Genomic DNA, 13694 nt, shown 5'->3' with positions numbered 1-13694 from the left:
TTTATTTCATTTGTCTTATATTTTATTTTCTATTTTTTTTTTTTAGATAAACTTCCTTTTCATTTTATCTTAGTCAGATTCTCAGGAACCTCTAAACATTTATTGTCTTATTACCATCATTAGTTTGACATGACATGTTATCGCACACAAATGCTAGTTTATCATCGTTGTGGACCTGCATTAGAACTTGAGCACAGATGTGTGTGTACTCATGTTTTATACACACCTTGTTATTTTCTGTGTATGTAAGAGAAAGGGGGGAGGAGAAAAACAAGATGCACTTTATCAGGCACTGGCACTTTATCCCATGCTGGTGATGGTGGTTGGCATTGTGTGATGCCAGTTAGAGTTTGGCGCCAGCACACAGAGGGCATGGTGTGTGTTTGTGGGTGCCGGAGGAAGGTAGGTGGTGTGAGGGGAGGACGGAAATAATACCTGAGGAAGGAAGCAGAGAGGAGAGGAGACAGGAGAGGTAAAAAGGAGGAAGAGGAGGACGTAATGTCAGTGATGATGGGGTGAGAGAGGACGAGCACAGGAGGGATGTAGTGAGTGAGGAGGATGGTAGGGCAATGAGGGCAGACAGGCCTTGTGCCTCTGTGTGTGTGTGTGTGTGTGTGTCTGTGTGCGCATGAGTGTGAGTCTGTACCTATGTCTTTATGTGTGTGTGCGTGTGTGTCGCTGCGTCTTTGTACTGGCTAATCTAGGCGTCAGCAGCTTTTTGAGGCTTTTGTGCTGACAATAATCACACAGCGCTCCTCTTTTCAATTCATCAGCAACAACAACAAGGGATCACATGTCCCCTATACAGAATTCAGAGAGAGGGAGAGAGAGAGAGAGAGAGAGCGAGAGAGAGAGAGGGGGAGGGAGGGAGAGAGGGAGGGAGGGTATGGACAGAGTTAAAATGGTCATCATGTTGCTTAGTTACTGCTTGAGTTGATGGCGATCTGGTGTGTGTGTGTGTGTGTGTGGGCAGGCACATGCAAACGGACGCCACCCTCTGTACCTCTGCTGAGCGGAAATAGAGCAGCGAAAAGTACAATCACACACTTAGAAATAAACCTTTCTTCTTCTCCTTTTTTTTTTTTTTTTTTTTTCAAAGAATAATTTATTTCATGTTGCAGTGTGATGAATAAACAATGAGTAAACCACTGGTCAAATCTGTAGCAAGCATTAATAATCATCATCAGAATAACATTAATAGGAATAATTATTTCAATTATAAATAATAACAGTATCAGAGTGATCAGAGTAATTATTACATCTATACAAGCTACAAATATCAGCATTTTGTCGTATGTCTTTTTTAAATTTTTTTTCTGCTGTTAAAACCTTAAACACTTCACACATGACCCGGCCGATGCAGCTGCCCCTCTCGGCCACCCAGAGCGACGAGAAAAATCCGTTTTTCCAGCGGAGGCTTGGTTACATGTGGTGACTTCCAGTGTCAGTGGCATAAAAGGCGGCAGGGGAACTTTTTTGACGCCTCTGAATGCAGGAGCTCAGTTTTCGGCAAAGGCTGATTGTACGACTGTGGTTTTAAAAGTGTTAAAATCTGCTGTGCAAGTGCTTGAATCCAGTCGGTACCTAAAGGAGGCGCTGTGAAGCGTGCGTCTCCAAACGTAGTAAGCCTTTCCCAGAGCACCGTCATTTTTGTGTTTTCATCATGTGGGAACGCTGTGCTGCTCAGAGAGCGATCTACAAACTGGTTCCCGGTGGCCATTACAAAACTAAGTGAACACTATTACGACAGTGACTTACACACAGCAAATCCCACCTGTGAGCATCAGTGCCATAGTTAGAAAATATAAATAAATCAGCTCATCTCAGATGTACTGGCATATCTTTCTGCCAGAAATTCACCAGTCGCCATTATGCAGTTTGTCCCCCGGAAAGGAATATTTCAGCAGTTAAACATCCTGCTCAGTACACAACTTGTCATGAATCCTGCATGAAAAAAAATTCAAGAGAGAGAGAAAAATGTCTGTTAAGTTAAAAAGAGAACAAGGGCTTCAGCTGTGTTGGTCAGGCTGCCGTGATTTATTAAAATAAGTGGAGTAGCTGAGATTAAGGGCTCAATCTGAGTCACGGCCACATAAATTCGGTTTAGGGCAAACTGTGACTGAGAGATTTTTGAGCAAAAAAAAAAAAAAATAGTATAGAAACATTTTGTCTTCGATGCTCTGGGTGCATGAAGCCAAGAGGGGTTGGGTGGGGCAGGGAGAGCCACGCCGTCAAAAAACAAAAGAAACAACGCCCGGTACGTTTCAGTACAGTAAGAAGAGGGAGATGTAAAAAGAGGAGGGAAATAAACAACAGCTAAGTTTACTTATGCCCAGTTTGTGCGGGTTCAGGTGAGGATTTGGGAATGCTACTGTGCTAATCAAGGTGTGTGTGTGTGTGTGTGTCACCATGTGAGTGACTGAGGGTTTGCAGAAGAGAGGCTGTAAGCTTATACAAAGGAGGAAAAAATACAGAAACATCACTTTGTTTTCCAAAAATGTCCCATGTAACTTAAAAACATCCACAATAAAAAGATTTTTTATATATTATCTTCTTTATTTTTAGGTCACTCCAGACCCCGATTCATGGGCTGACGATTGATCCGTCATCTCCCTCGTCTCTTCGTTCCTCCTCCAGAGAGGGATGAAGATCGAGCTTGGACGAGATGGAGGAGAAAGAGGAGCTTTTCTGTAAGTGCAGCGAGGTTCAATTTTCACCCTTTTGCTTTTAATTCGTAAAAGTCTCAACTTGGATATCTTCATTTGAGTTTCATCTGACTCATGAGTCCGAGCCCTCGTAGAGGTCGTTGAGGAGGATTTTCTTTTTTTCTCTATAAAACATTTTGAGGGCAGTTTTGTCTTTAAAAGATGGGCTGACCAAAAACAACCGCCGGCAAACTTCTCCTGAAGCCTCCAAGTTCAATCACTTCAAGTCTCTGCATCGCGTTATGGGCGTCAAACACTTTGAAAAGCATTTCACTGAAGACCTACTCTAACTTTTAGAGGCATTTTCTCACAGTCTTCTCACTGTCCGTGGAGGTTTGTCTTGCTTGCCGTGTTTCCTCCCTTGTTCTAGTCAGTCATGGAGGAGTTCTTGTAGACAGTTGGGGGATTTGAAGACCTCAGGAACCTCGCTGTCAAGCTTGCAGATCACCTTGTAGATGGCCTTCTTCCAGGATGGGTCTGCATCCTTTCCAGCCACGATGGCATTGAAGAACTCGCGAAGAGTCACCTGGGCCACCTCCAGAAATCGATCGGGAACCTGATTGGGTGGAAGAAAAAGGAAGCATATGAAGGAGGAGGGAAAGCGTTGGAAAGAAAAAAGGAAATTGTGAGTGATGTCCCTGGTTTGATTGTTTGAACTGCAGAGCAACTTCCCTTCAATAATCTTCCCCTTTCCTTGTAGAGCATGATTTTATGACTGTATAAAGCTAATAACGCGGAACTGTCTTACTTCTGTAGGAGTACATTCACGCCTGAAGGTCACACCGATATGTGATCATCTCATTTTAAAACCTTGTGCATCAGTCCGCTGTGATAACAGTCTCTGCTCTTCCAGGAAAACTTAATCGTAGATAGAGAGGGATTTTCTCTCTTTCAGGCTTAAGAGCAGGAGTGACGTTGATTGATGTTTAACTTCCAGTTCAGCTTGAAAGGTGCTAAAAGTGGGGTTGAAATCTGAGCCACGCATGGGCCAGTCAAACCATTTCTATATGGATCTCAGTTTGTGTAAGGTGGTGCCCCCATATGGGAACAGGAAAGGGCCCGAAAGCTCTGCATCCAAGCCAGGGTGTCCACATATTTTTGACCATATAATCCACTGAGTGTTTTAGCGGTTATGAGCATCTTTTAACTTGAGCTGTATGACATTACTGCAGACTATTGAAGCACAAAATGAAAATGTACTTGATTGAGTTACTCGATATTGTAGAATATTACAGAACAGAATATTTAATAATAATAATAATAAAATAATAATAAAATCTCATTTTATGAGTAGACAATTTTCTGTCCAAAGAAAATCCACTGCATGTTTGAGATCAGAACCGAAAAGCAGACATCTGGCAATCATGAACAAGTACCAAATACAGAGAAGTGACTGAAAAAAAATGAAGAATTAGGTGTGTGTGTGTGTGTGTGTGTGTGTGTGTGTGTGTGTTTCAGGTGTCCATATGTTACTATTCCGGCACCAAGTTCTTCTTCAGCTCTGAACTTCCCCAAAATCTACTTCCCCTTTTTCAGTAGCTCCCAGCTGTGTGTGTGTGTGTGTGTTTGTGTTTGATGTCAGAGTTCCTTATGCACTCACTTGCGCATGATGACATACACAGTCCTTGACAATGGCAGGTGAACAGTTGTCTGTCATCTGTCACTGTGTGTGTGTGTGTGTGTGTGTGTGTGTTTGGCACAGTTTAAACAGGAGCAAAGGGATTGCAGGGATTCAGTTGTTCTTTCCACATGCAAACATAAATATACTGTCATCACAAGGCTTTGTTTGTGTGTGGCTTTTAATGGTGTGTGTGCTCATAGCAGTGTTTGACTGCTCACACACACACACACGCACCCACACACACACACACACACACACACATTTTTCATTCTTTCTTCTGCCCTTTCTCCCGGGGGCAAGATCATTCAAAGACACTAAACAACCTGACGAGGATTCTCTCTCCACTCTCCACTCTCTCTCTTTTTTCTTCCTCTTTGTCTCTTTTTCTTGCATGCAGATGTACACACACACACACACACACACACACTCACACACTCACACTCACTTTGGCAGTCACAGGAGGCCGACTCTTCCAGACGAAGTACATGCACTTATACTCTCAACAAACACTACATGCAAGCACGTGCACGTAGGGGACGACCGTCTGGGTGTAACCCTGCCACGCGTGGCAGGACATGCCAAGGTTAGCCGCCGCCAGAACGGATGAATCACCCCACGCACGCACACACACACACACACACACGCACGCACACACACACACACACACACACACACACACACACACTAAATGATCTAAATGATTCCCTGGACTCTCATATACTCTGTGTACCCTCACCTACCCTCTCTCTCTTTTTAGCTGGCCCCTTGAGACACACAGTTATTTCAATGAGGCCCTCTGTCACTGTCTTGCTATAGACACTACTGTACACACACGCACCACAGACTTTCTCATACACACACACACACACACACACAAAACGTAACTTTCTGTCTGTGGCGTTGTAGACATGATAGATTTCCCAAATTTGTACTCTTCAAAGGAAAGGTTCCAGTGTCAGGGCTTCATCCTCACCAGAGCAAAATCACCATAACAAAGTCCAACAGGGTAACATAAACATCATTAGAAAGGCTGTAAACATGGCGACAGTTTTGGCAGATCATCTAAACTTCTTAATTTGGAGTTGAAACCAAAAGTGAGCACTTTCAAAATGTCATAATCCCTCATCTGCACCACTACGGCAAGTACGGCAGGCCAAAGTGGAACCTGTGAGCTCGTCCGTAAATTGTGATGTAAGTTTAACATTTGCCTCGTGTAGTTTGAGTTTGTCTGACGTGTCAATTTCAGATTATCTGACTGCTTGTTATTCTTCCTTTTGAGGATGCTGCATTTGAGAGCTCAGCAGTTATTATTATTAGTTAGTTATGATTATCCTTATTATTCTTAGAGACATAAATCATGACCAGAACTACAAAAATAAGACCCCAGTTCAAATGAATGTGAATGAGGCCATTTTACAAAAATGAAAAATAAAGATGAAACATCAGCAGGTGCCAAAGGGCTAAACTTTCTTGTTTTACTTCTGTAAGAAGGTACAGACAGCCCCAAAGTCAAGCTGCTGTTCTTTATAGGTGCTGTGAAACTTCCCACTGGGGCAAATAAAAGCTGCAACCTGAGCTTGATCTTGAAGATGAATGTGCCTTTGAGGAATTCTCGCCCTCCTGGATTACCTCCCTTTATCCTTTAGATTTTAAATTTGCTCCCATCTTAAAAAAAAAAAAAAGACAAACCCACTCTTCAAGACGTCCACACAGAGCATCTTCATATCTCTTTCCCTTTCTTTCTGACGTAAAAATTGTTGATTTTTAGCCTCTTTCAAGCTTATTGTCGTCGCTTTCGCTCGGTCAAGGTGCATCAGTGAAACGAGTGTAATGCAGGGGTGTGGCTACAAATCATGGACGCCCTGATTTGAATATTCCTCAGCAAATCCACTCAGCTCTGCTTTTGCCTTTTCATCTTCCCGTGTTCTTGCTCTTTGTTGTTTAATATCTCACTCAGAGACAAACAAACACCTCCACGCACAGCAGGACGGTGAGAGATTGAGTGACCTTGACCTCGGAGGGCTCTGGCCTGAGTGTTTTTGTATTGAAGCTCCGGCGCTGCCCTGTTCACCACAATGATTGGTCTATTTTTAAACTGTTTCAGGATGACGTGTGTCGACGTCGCAGCAGCGAGAGCGTTCAATTTCTGAACACAAGACGGGGAGAGAGAAAAGGGCAGCGCTGATTCACAGAGAGGTAGGAAAGCACGAGCAGAAGGAATGATGAAGGATATTGTGTGTCTCATCGGGTATCAACTCGACTGGACAAACACACAAACACGCACACGTACACACACTTGGGTCCAGATGCCCAGATTTGTCTGGCCATCGTAAATCAGTCCAATAAAGAGATCTAAATTAGGCCATCATCAATACAGATGGGCCTGTTTCCCTTGTGTATGTGTGTGTGTGTCTTTCTGTGTTTGTGTGCATGTGTGTGTGTGTGTGTGATTTACTCCTGGCTTGGATCTTGATATGGTGTCTAGTTGCCAGGAGAGCGAGAGCGAGGGAGGAATGGGGAAAGTGGGAAAGAGAAAGAAAAGATAAAGAGCAAGAAAGACACTTGGTTCCCGGTAAACATAATTCGCATGATTGCTCCGGTTTGGTGGGCAAATATTGGATGAAGGGAGGCTCAATTACTCTCTCATCACACACGCACACACAAACGCAGATGCACGCGCACACGCAGAAAGACAAGAGCCTTTAAATCTCTAAATCGCTGCCCAACAAAGAGGCCTACTGAGACGCCCTCCCTCCCTCCGTCTCCCTCTTTCCCTCGTCCTCTCCCTCTCTCTTCTTCATCCTCCTCACCAGCTCTTCAGCCCTTTTGAATCTTCTAGAAAATATGATAAATCACCAGCTTACTGAGTGTTTATTATACACCACAGGCACACTCATCACATTTATTTTAAGATTTTTGAAGTGAAAGGTTCCCAGTGTACTGATGGAAACCATTCCCGCTTTCAGGAAATGTCACCTGCATTAAGGCTACTTCATCTGTTTTTGCTTTCCGTGATGCATTCGCCGCTTGTCTTCAACCACTTTCCACCGCGTCGCGTGCTATTGTGATTTGCATTTGTAAATGTATCAGTCTTTGCCTTATTGTCTGATCGCCTGCATCTCAGTCTCACTGTCTCTTTTGCATTTTGGCAAAGTTTTATTCTGGCTGGAAAGTTACAACCTATTTTATCCAAGTAAATGAAGGACAAACACAGAGACAGAGACGTGTCATCTCAAAACAGGAAGCCTCTTGCTGCAAGTTGAAGTGTCCTAAAGTAACAATTCCATGAATATAAACATCTCACAGCTCTGTCTTGCGGTAGTAGTCAGGATTTGCTGTTTTCGTCTCTTTGCTGGAAAAAAAAAATCGATCAGGTGTATTCTGCCTATCTAGTTGCAACAGTAGCTGATGATTGTGACAAACATAAGCACAAGCGACGAAAACACAAAACGGCGCCACCTGCAGGAAGTCAAACCGTCACTATAAGGCCTGTGGTGCAGAAACAGCACAAAACTAAGAGCTTGGCAACAGTGACGTCCGCTCTGCTAATTTAGTCATTTTTTACCGTGCAGACCACAAGCACAAAAGGGCAGTGTTGCACTAAAAATTATTTTTAGAATAAAGGAGAGCCTTTTATAAGTAGGTTACTTCTTTATGGATACACTGCCCTATTTTAACACATAGACTTAAGCCACGCGCTCATGTGGAAGACACAGACATCACATACACACATATGTCTAAGTTCTCACTGGGGGTATCCTCACTTGATCACATGACAGTGTGGCACAAGCATAAGAAACCTTCAGCGTGCAGATGAATCAATTTATCACGAGCTGCGGTTGAAAACGTCATAATCACTTCGCTCGGCGTCCCTCCCGGCTGTCTGATGAGAGAAGCTACAGGTCTTCAGCTACAAAACTGGTCCCCCCACTACAACTAAGGCGCGTGTCTCAACCCCAGGCGAAGATACTCATGCAGTTTGGTTTGTCATTATGTCTAATGTGATATTGATGTTTGATGCTACCGTTGCTGTTCAGCCTGTACCGTGCGTCTTCTATTCAGCTATCCAGAAGTCAATATCTGTATCTGAAGTGCAAATTACTGATAATCAATTGAGATGATGACAGAAGATCCTTGAGGCTTGTTTTAAAGAAAATTCTGAATGTAGGACTCGGTGACAGAGGAAAGTTTCTGACGATTTTTTTTGCTGCGTGCGGTGAGTTAGAGTCACTGATTGTGGGACTAAATGTTAGCTGCTGCTGAATAAGCTTTAAGTTTTAAAGTAAATTCTCCAAGCACTTCCCTGACTTCTGTCTTATTTCGTGCCTCTCCTTGAAAGCGTGCTCATTTTTCCTCCCCTCTTTCCCTTCTCCCTGCCTCCCCTCCGCTCTCCTCTGAGTACAAGCCACTCCTCCCCCTCTCTCTCTCTCCATCTCCCTCTCTGTATCTGAAGCTTTTTTCTCTTCACGCCGTCACCATGAGACTGATAGAGAGGTCTGTACTGTGTGTATGTGTGTGTGTCCTCAATTGACTCCACCTCTACACCTCTCCATACGTCTTTCCACCTGCCTTCTCGCTTATCGCACTTGCCGTCAAAAGGAAGCACACACACACACACACACACACCAGACTCTTAAGACATCGCAGTACAAACACCATATGTTTGATTTTCAAGGTGTACAAACAGAAAGAGGCTCTGTTTGTGTGTGTGTGAGTGTGCTGTTCCTTTCCTTTTCTTTTCTGTCTTTACTTGAAGGCCTTCTGCCTCCCTCCATTAATGTAGGAGATGCTGACTGTGTTTACTCAAGTGTGTGTGCACACGTGTAGTGGTTTTTACAAGCTCACATTCATGTGCGTCACTTCTTCATTGATCATTTTTTTAAGCTCACTTGTCGCTTTCAAACCATCTTTTTCTGTTTCTAGTCTTGTTGCAAGGTGTTGCTCTTTTCAATTTCAGATACCGCCCCCACCCCACACACACACACACACGCAGACACACAAACACACACACACACACACACACACGCACACACACAAAGAGCTCGACACTCTCCATTTTGTTGCCATTCATTCGCTCTGAGGCCTTGAGGTCCACTTTGCTGATGGTCAGTGGAGTATTTTTCTGTCATCGAGACAATACTGGAACTCTTTCATGTGCTGCTTCTTCTGTGGACTGAGCAAATGTGTGTGTGTGTGTGTGTGTGTGTGGACGTATCATTTTTGTGCCAACACACAAGCATCTGCTTCCTTTTTCCTCCTCTTTTTTTCTCTCACTCTGCTTCTCTTTCCCTGCTATCAGGCCTGGCTTTAGTCTCTCTCTCTCTCGCACACACACACGCGCACATACACACACCCTGAGAGGAAAATATAAACACATACACATCCAGTGGAAATTCCTATTTTGACTGAGCAGATAAATTGAGCTATTCTCTCCGCAGATATAGATATAATGAGTGGTAGAATATTTGTAGGAGTTATTAAAGGAGGAGGACTCTGGCAGCTCATGGCGGTCCAACTCCTTATGCTGGCTTGTTCCATCTGTCTGCATTCCTGTTTCTCCTGTCTGTGTCACTGAGGCAGACTGAGCTCATGCGAACACCAGTTCTTCCAATAAAATGACACTCTTTAATTTGTGTCCAAAACATGTTTGTTATGGTTTGAAACTCCAGTTATACACACCCCTACCGCACGCATATGTGCTCTCCTCTTTTGTCTGTGCGAGCATCAGCCTCTGTTTCCTCTCCTGCTTCAGCACACGCTTGATGAGTGTCGAAAAACCATCCTTCTTCAGGATGATGTTAGTGTGACGCACATATTGCACTTTCGTGAATCTGTGACATTTAGGAGCTACTTCTGACTCCAGACCACAGTGAGACAACTTAACTCGTTTCATTCCTGCAGCCAGGGGATTCCATTGTGTTCCTCCATGTTCCCGCTGCATGGCACATACTGCACATAAATAGCTCGGACAGTGCAACGCTGCTGAGGCGCCGTTTGACACGGTCACCCACATTTGCACCAGGCACTTAGCAGCAATCGCAAAGTGAAGCAGGACGTTCACATCACGCTTTGGCAGGATAAACATTAAGTAAATAAATAAATAAATAACAGTTTGTACATTTTTGAGAAATAATCACGTTTGATGGCAAATCTCAGTCATTCTCTCATGGTCTCAGAGTCATAAATCCTTTGCCAGCAGCCATTTAAAGTGTGAAATTAAAGTTAAAAGTGGAGGCTGAGGTGGGGGTTCCTCCAGGACATCAGCAATATGTTTCCTTTCTCTGCTGCTCTTTTGTCAATCACTCACTGATCTCACTGTCATCAGTACAATGGCAATAAAGTTTCTCTTTGTTCAGGCTGCATGTGACTGAGAGGAAGGGTCTGCGTCCTGAGATTGCATCTGTGTGTGCGCGCGCCTGTCCTTCGCTATCTCGTGAGTGTGTGCGTGTATCTTCATTTTGCGCGTGTTTTTGTATCCTCACACGGTTTGCGGTTTGAGTGCATGTGTGTTTGTGCGTTCATACACGTGCAGCGCTTCCTTAGATTGGTGTGTGTGTATGCTCTGTCCTTCCTTGTGTGTGTGTGTGTGTGTTTGTGTGTGCAAGTGTGTGTCACCCATAGAGGACAATAGCCTGGGTCATCTGACTGAGAGGCTGCAGACCACTAGTATCACATGACGGAGGCTGAAGGCCACGTCTTTGTTACCAGGCCTATTGTTAAAGCTAAGGAGACAGCTGGGGCAGGGGAAGGGAATCACTTGCATGCACAACACACACACACACACACACACACACTAATTTTCACACAAACTCAGACAGGAAGACCGTACACTGGCACACACGCACATATGGACCACCCCCTCGTGACTCCAATCAGGCTCAGTGACAAAGATGATGCCTTCTTCTTCTTGACTGGAATACTAAGACACACACACACACACACACACACACACGCACACTCTGCAGCAGATAGCTATAATTGCAGTGACAGAAACTGGCAGGTGGCATTGTCTGTACCAAACCGTTCTCTGTGGAGCAACAGAGAGAAGACTTAGTTACTTAGAGCTCATACTTGCTTAATGGCACTGAGTGACAGCGACAAAGAGTGTGCGTTCACATAGATTAAGGCCTTGTGTGTGTGTGTGTGTGGCTCATATACGGTCTGCATTAGCGAATAGTCTTGTTTTTATTATCTACAGTATCCTGGCAACCCAAACATATAATAACAGTAACTTTTCTGTTTCATCTCTCGAGGCCATTGAAAGCCCTCAGTTGAGGAAAGGCTGACATCTTGATTTAAGCACAACGCATGATGTTTTCACTCTGACATTTCAGCAAAGATCTTTTCTTAATTCTTTCTTAATCTTAGCTGAGTGTTTGTGTAGCCCATTGCTAACAACTCCAGTCTCCAGTGGTAGAAGCTTTGTTGGCCCCTCCACCCACATGACTCAGAAATGTACTTGGCAAAGCAAGTCAGTAGCACATAAACGTCTTGTAGGAGACAATGTTGAGAATTCTTTAATCTGAAATGATTCCCTCAAGACTGAACTGAATTATGTGTATTTAAATGTTGAAGAGCAAGTTTTGGTGTCAGATGTCAGTCTAAAATTGAGTTTCACATGCTTTTTGGGGAGGGTGGGGCATTAAAAGCCGTTAGCTCTCATCGTAAAACACTTTAAATCATGAACCCGAGTGTGCTGGATTGTGGTAATTGCCTATAGGTTCTACGCTCAGAATGACGGAGAAAATCAGTGTTGGAGAAAGAGGGAGGAGAGAATAAGAAAGCAGGACAGGTGTAGTTTTTGCAACATGCGTGCGTGTGTGTGTGTGTGTGTGTGTGTGTGCCTGCCTTCTGGGTAGGTTACAAAAAGAAGACCTAAAAAAGAGGGTGAGGACAAGAGAAAGACATGAGACATGAGTGAAAAAAATAAACTTAAGGCTAATGGATTTTGGTTTGTGTTGTTAGCAAAAAATAAATAAATGAAAAAACAGCCTTGGGCACAATACAAAAATAGACCCAAACTTAAGCATCAAGGCATTTATTTAAAGCCGCGGAGCCTTTTCTATGAGAACAGGGAATTTAATTGAAATCCCACTTTGCGAATCGATTCCTGAGAGTCGAGCTCGGCGCCGTTTTTTCAATGGGCTCGTTCGAAGATGAGGAGGAAAGGATGAGTGAATGGGTGAATAAGGACAGACAAAGGATGACAAAGAATCTAAAACGGCGGAGAAAGACATGAGGAGTTCAGCCTTTCATGAAGTGCGCAGCTTATGAAACCAGATAGCCCTGAAATGTGAGTGTGTGACCACTCGGTGGCCTCCAGGTGTGTGCGTGTCAAAGTCAAAGGGCAGATTTTGGTAGCGGCCGCACCCACCCTTCAAGGGAGGTTATCTCTGCTCTTTCAGACGAGCACAAACGAGTATCTGTATGTGCGTATGGGTGAACATATGTGTGTGTGTGTGAGGCGCAGCTGTGCTGTCGTTTGGTGCTGACAGAGCCAGTGAGGATCCTTGAACTGGAAAGATGAGAACGTCCTCTGGAAGGCTTCATAGAAACGTCTCATTGTCCCTCTTCAGCCGACACACACACACGCACACACGCACGCGCACCAAAATACGACAACTTCGTCCCTTTCTAAGTTCCCGGCCTTTTATTCCTCCGCTTCACGATCTCGTTCAGTGTGAGAGTTCGTGGATGCGCTTGAAATGTCGCACCGAAACTTTGACACACAGACACACTTGCAAGTTAAGAGCGCCGTGTCCGACGCTGCTGGCAGGCTAAACCAACCGCCAGTCAATCTGTTCTCAATGTTTAAAAAAATAAAAAAGAAGAAGAGGAAACTTTTCTCTTCCACTTGGCAGAAGGTAGAAGTTGACACCTTTCCCTGAGTGTCCTGGCAAACAAATCCCCTCTGTCTCGCTCTCTTTTTGAACATGAGACTGTTCCTTTCCCTTTCTCCGGCTTCCTTCCTTTCTTTGCCTTCCTCATTAGTTAGTGGGCAGAGCTGCAATTAGGACAAAATTGTTTCAGAGACACGGGGGGGTGAATGAGGAGGGGAAGGAGGAGAGAGGAGACACTAAGGATGGAGTGAGAGAGGTAAACAAGACAGAGGAGTTGAAAGAGTGTGGCTGGAGAGGGGAGGAGGAGGAGGAGGTAATTAATGAAGCTGCTATAATTACTGAGGCCTGTTTACGCCAACTTCGGAAGAGACAACACACACGCACACACAAACCCCCGACAAATTACCCTCACCTTTCCACGGCAATAATCCACAACGATTATTTAAAATGCCGGCCATGTACGTTGACGAATGACACGAGCTTTTTTTCAACTCCTCAAACCTAAGTTGACTAAGATTAATTCTATTT

General features: G+C 44.2%; 1 protein-coding gene across 1 annotated transcript in view; it reads right to left on the bottom strand.

Annotated features, from left to right (window-relative positions):
• Positions 1-889: 889 nt before the first annotated feature.
• Positions 890-13694, bottom strand: part of prox1a (prospero homeobox 1a) — a 34226-nt gene continuing 21421 nt past the window's right edge. The window contains exon 7 of the mRNA XM_046382912.1: positions 890-3261. Coding sequence (XP_046238868.1) covers positions 3076-3261 — 186 coding nt within the window. The 3' untranslated portion in view covers positions 890-3075. The remainder of the gene's footprint in view (positions 3262-13694) is intronic.

Source organism: Scatophagus argus, chromosome 24, assembly GCF_020382885.2.
Source record: "Scatophagus argus isolate fScaArg1 chromosome 24, fScaArg1.pri, whole genome shotgun sequence".
Lineage (NCBI taxonomy): Eukaryota > Metazoa > Chordata > Actinopteri > Scatophagidae > Scatophagus > Scatophagus argus.
Note: the sequence above shows the minus strand (reverse complement) of the source record. Positions and strands in the feature narration are given on the sequence as shown.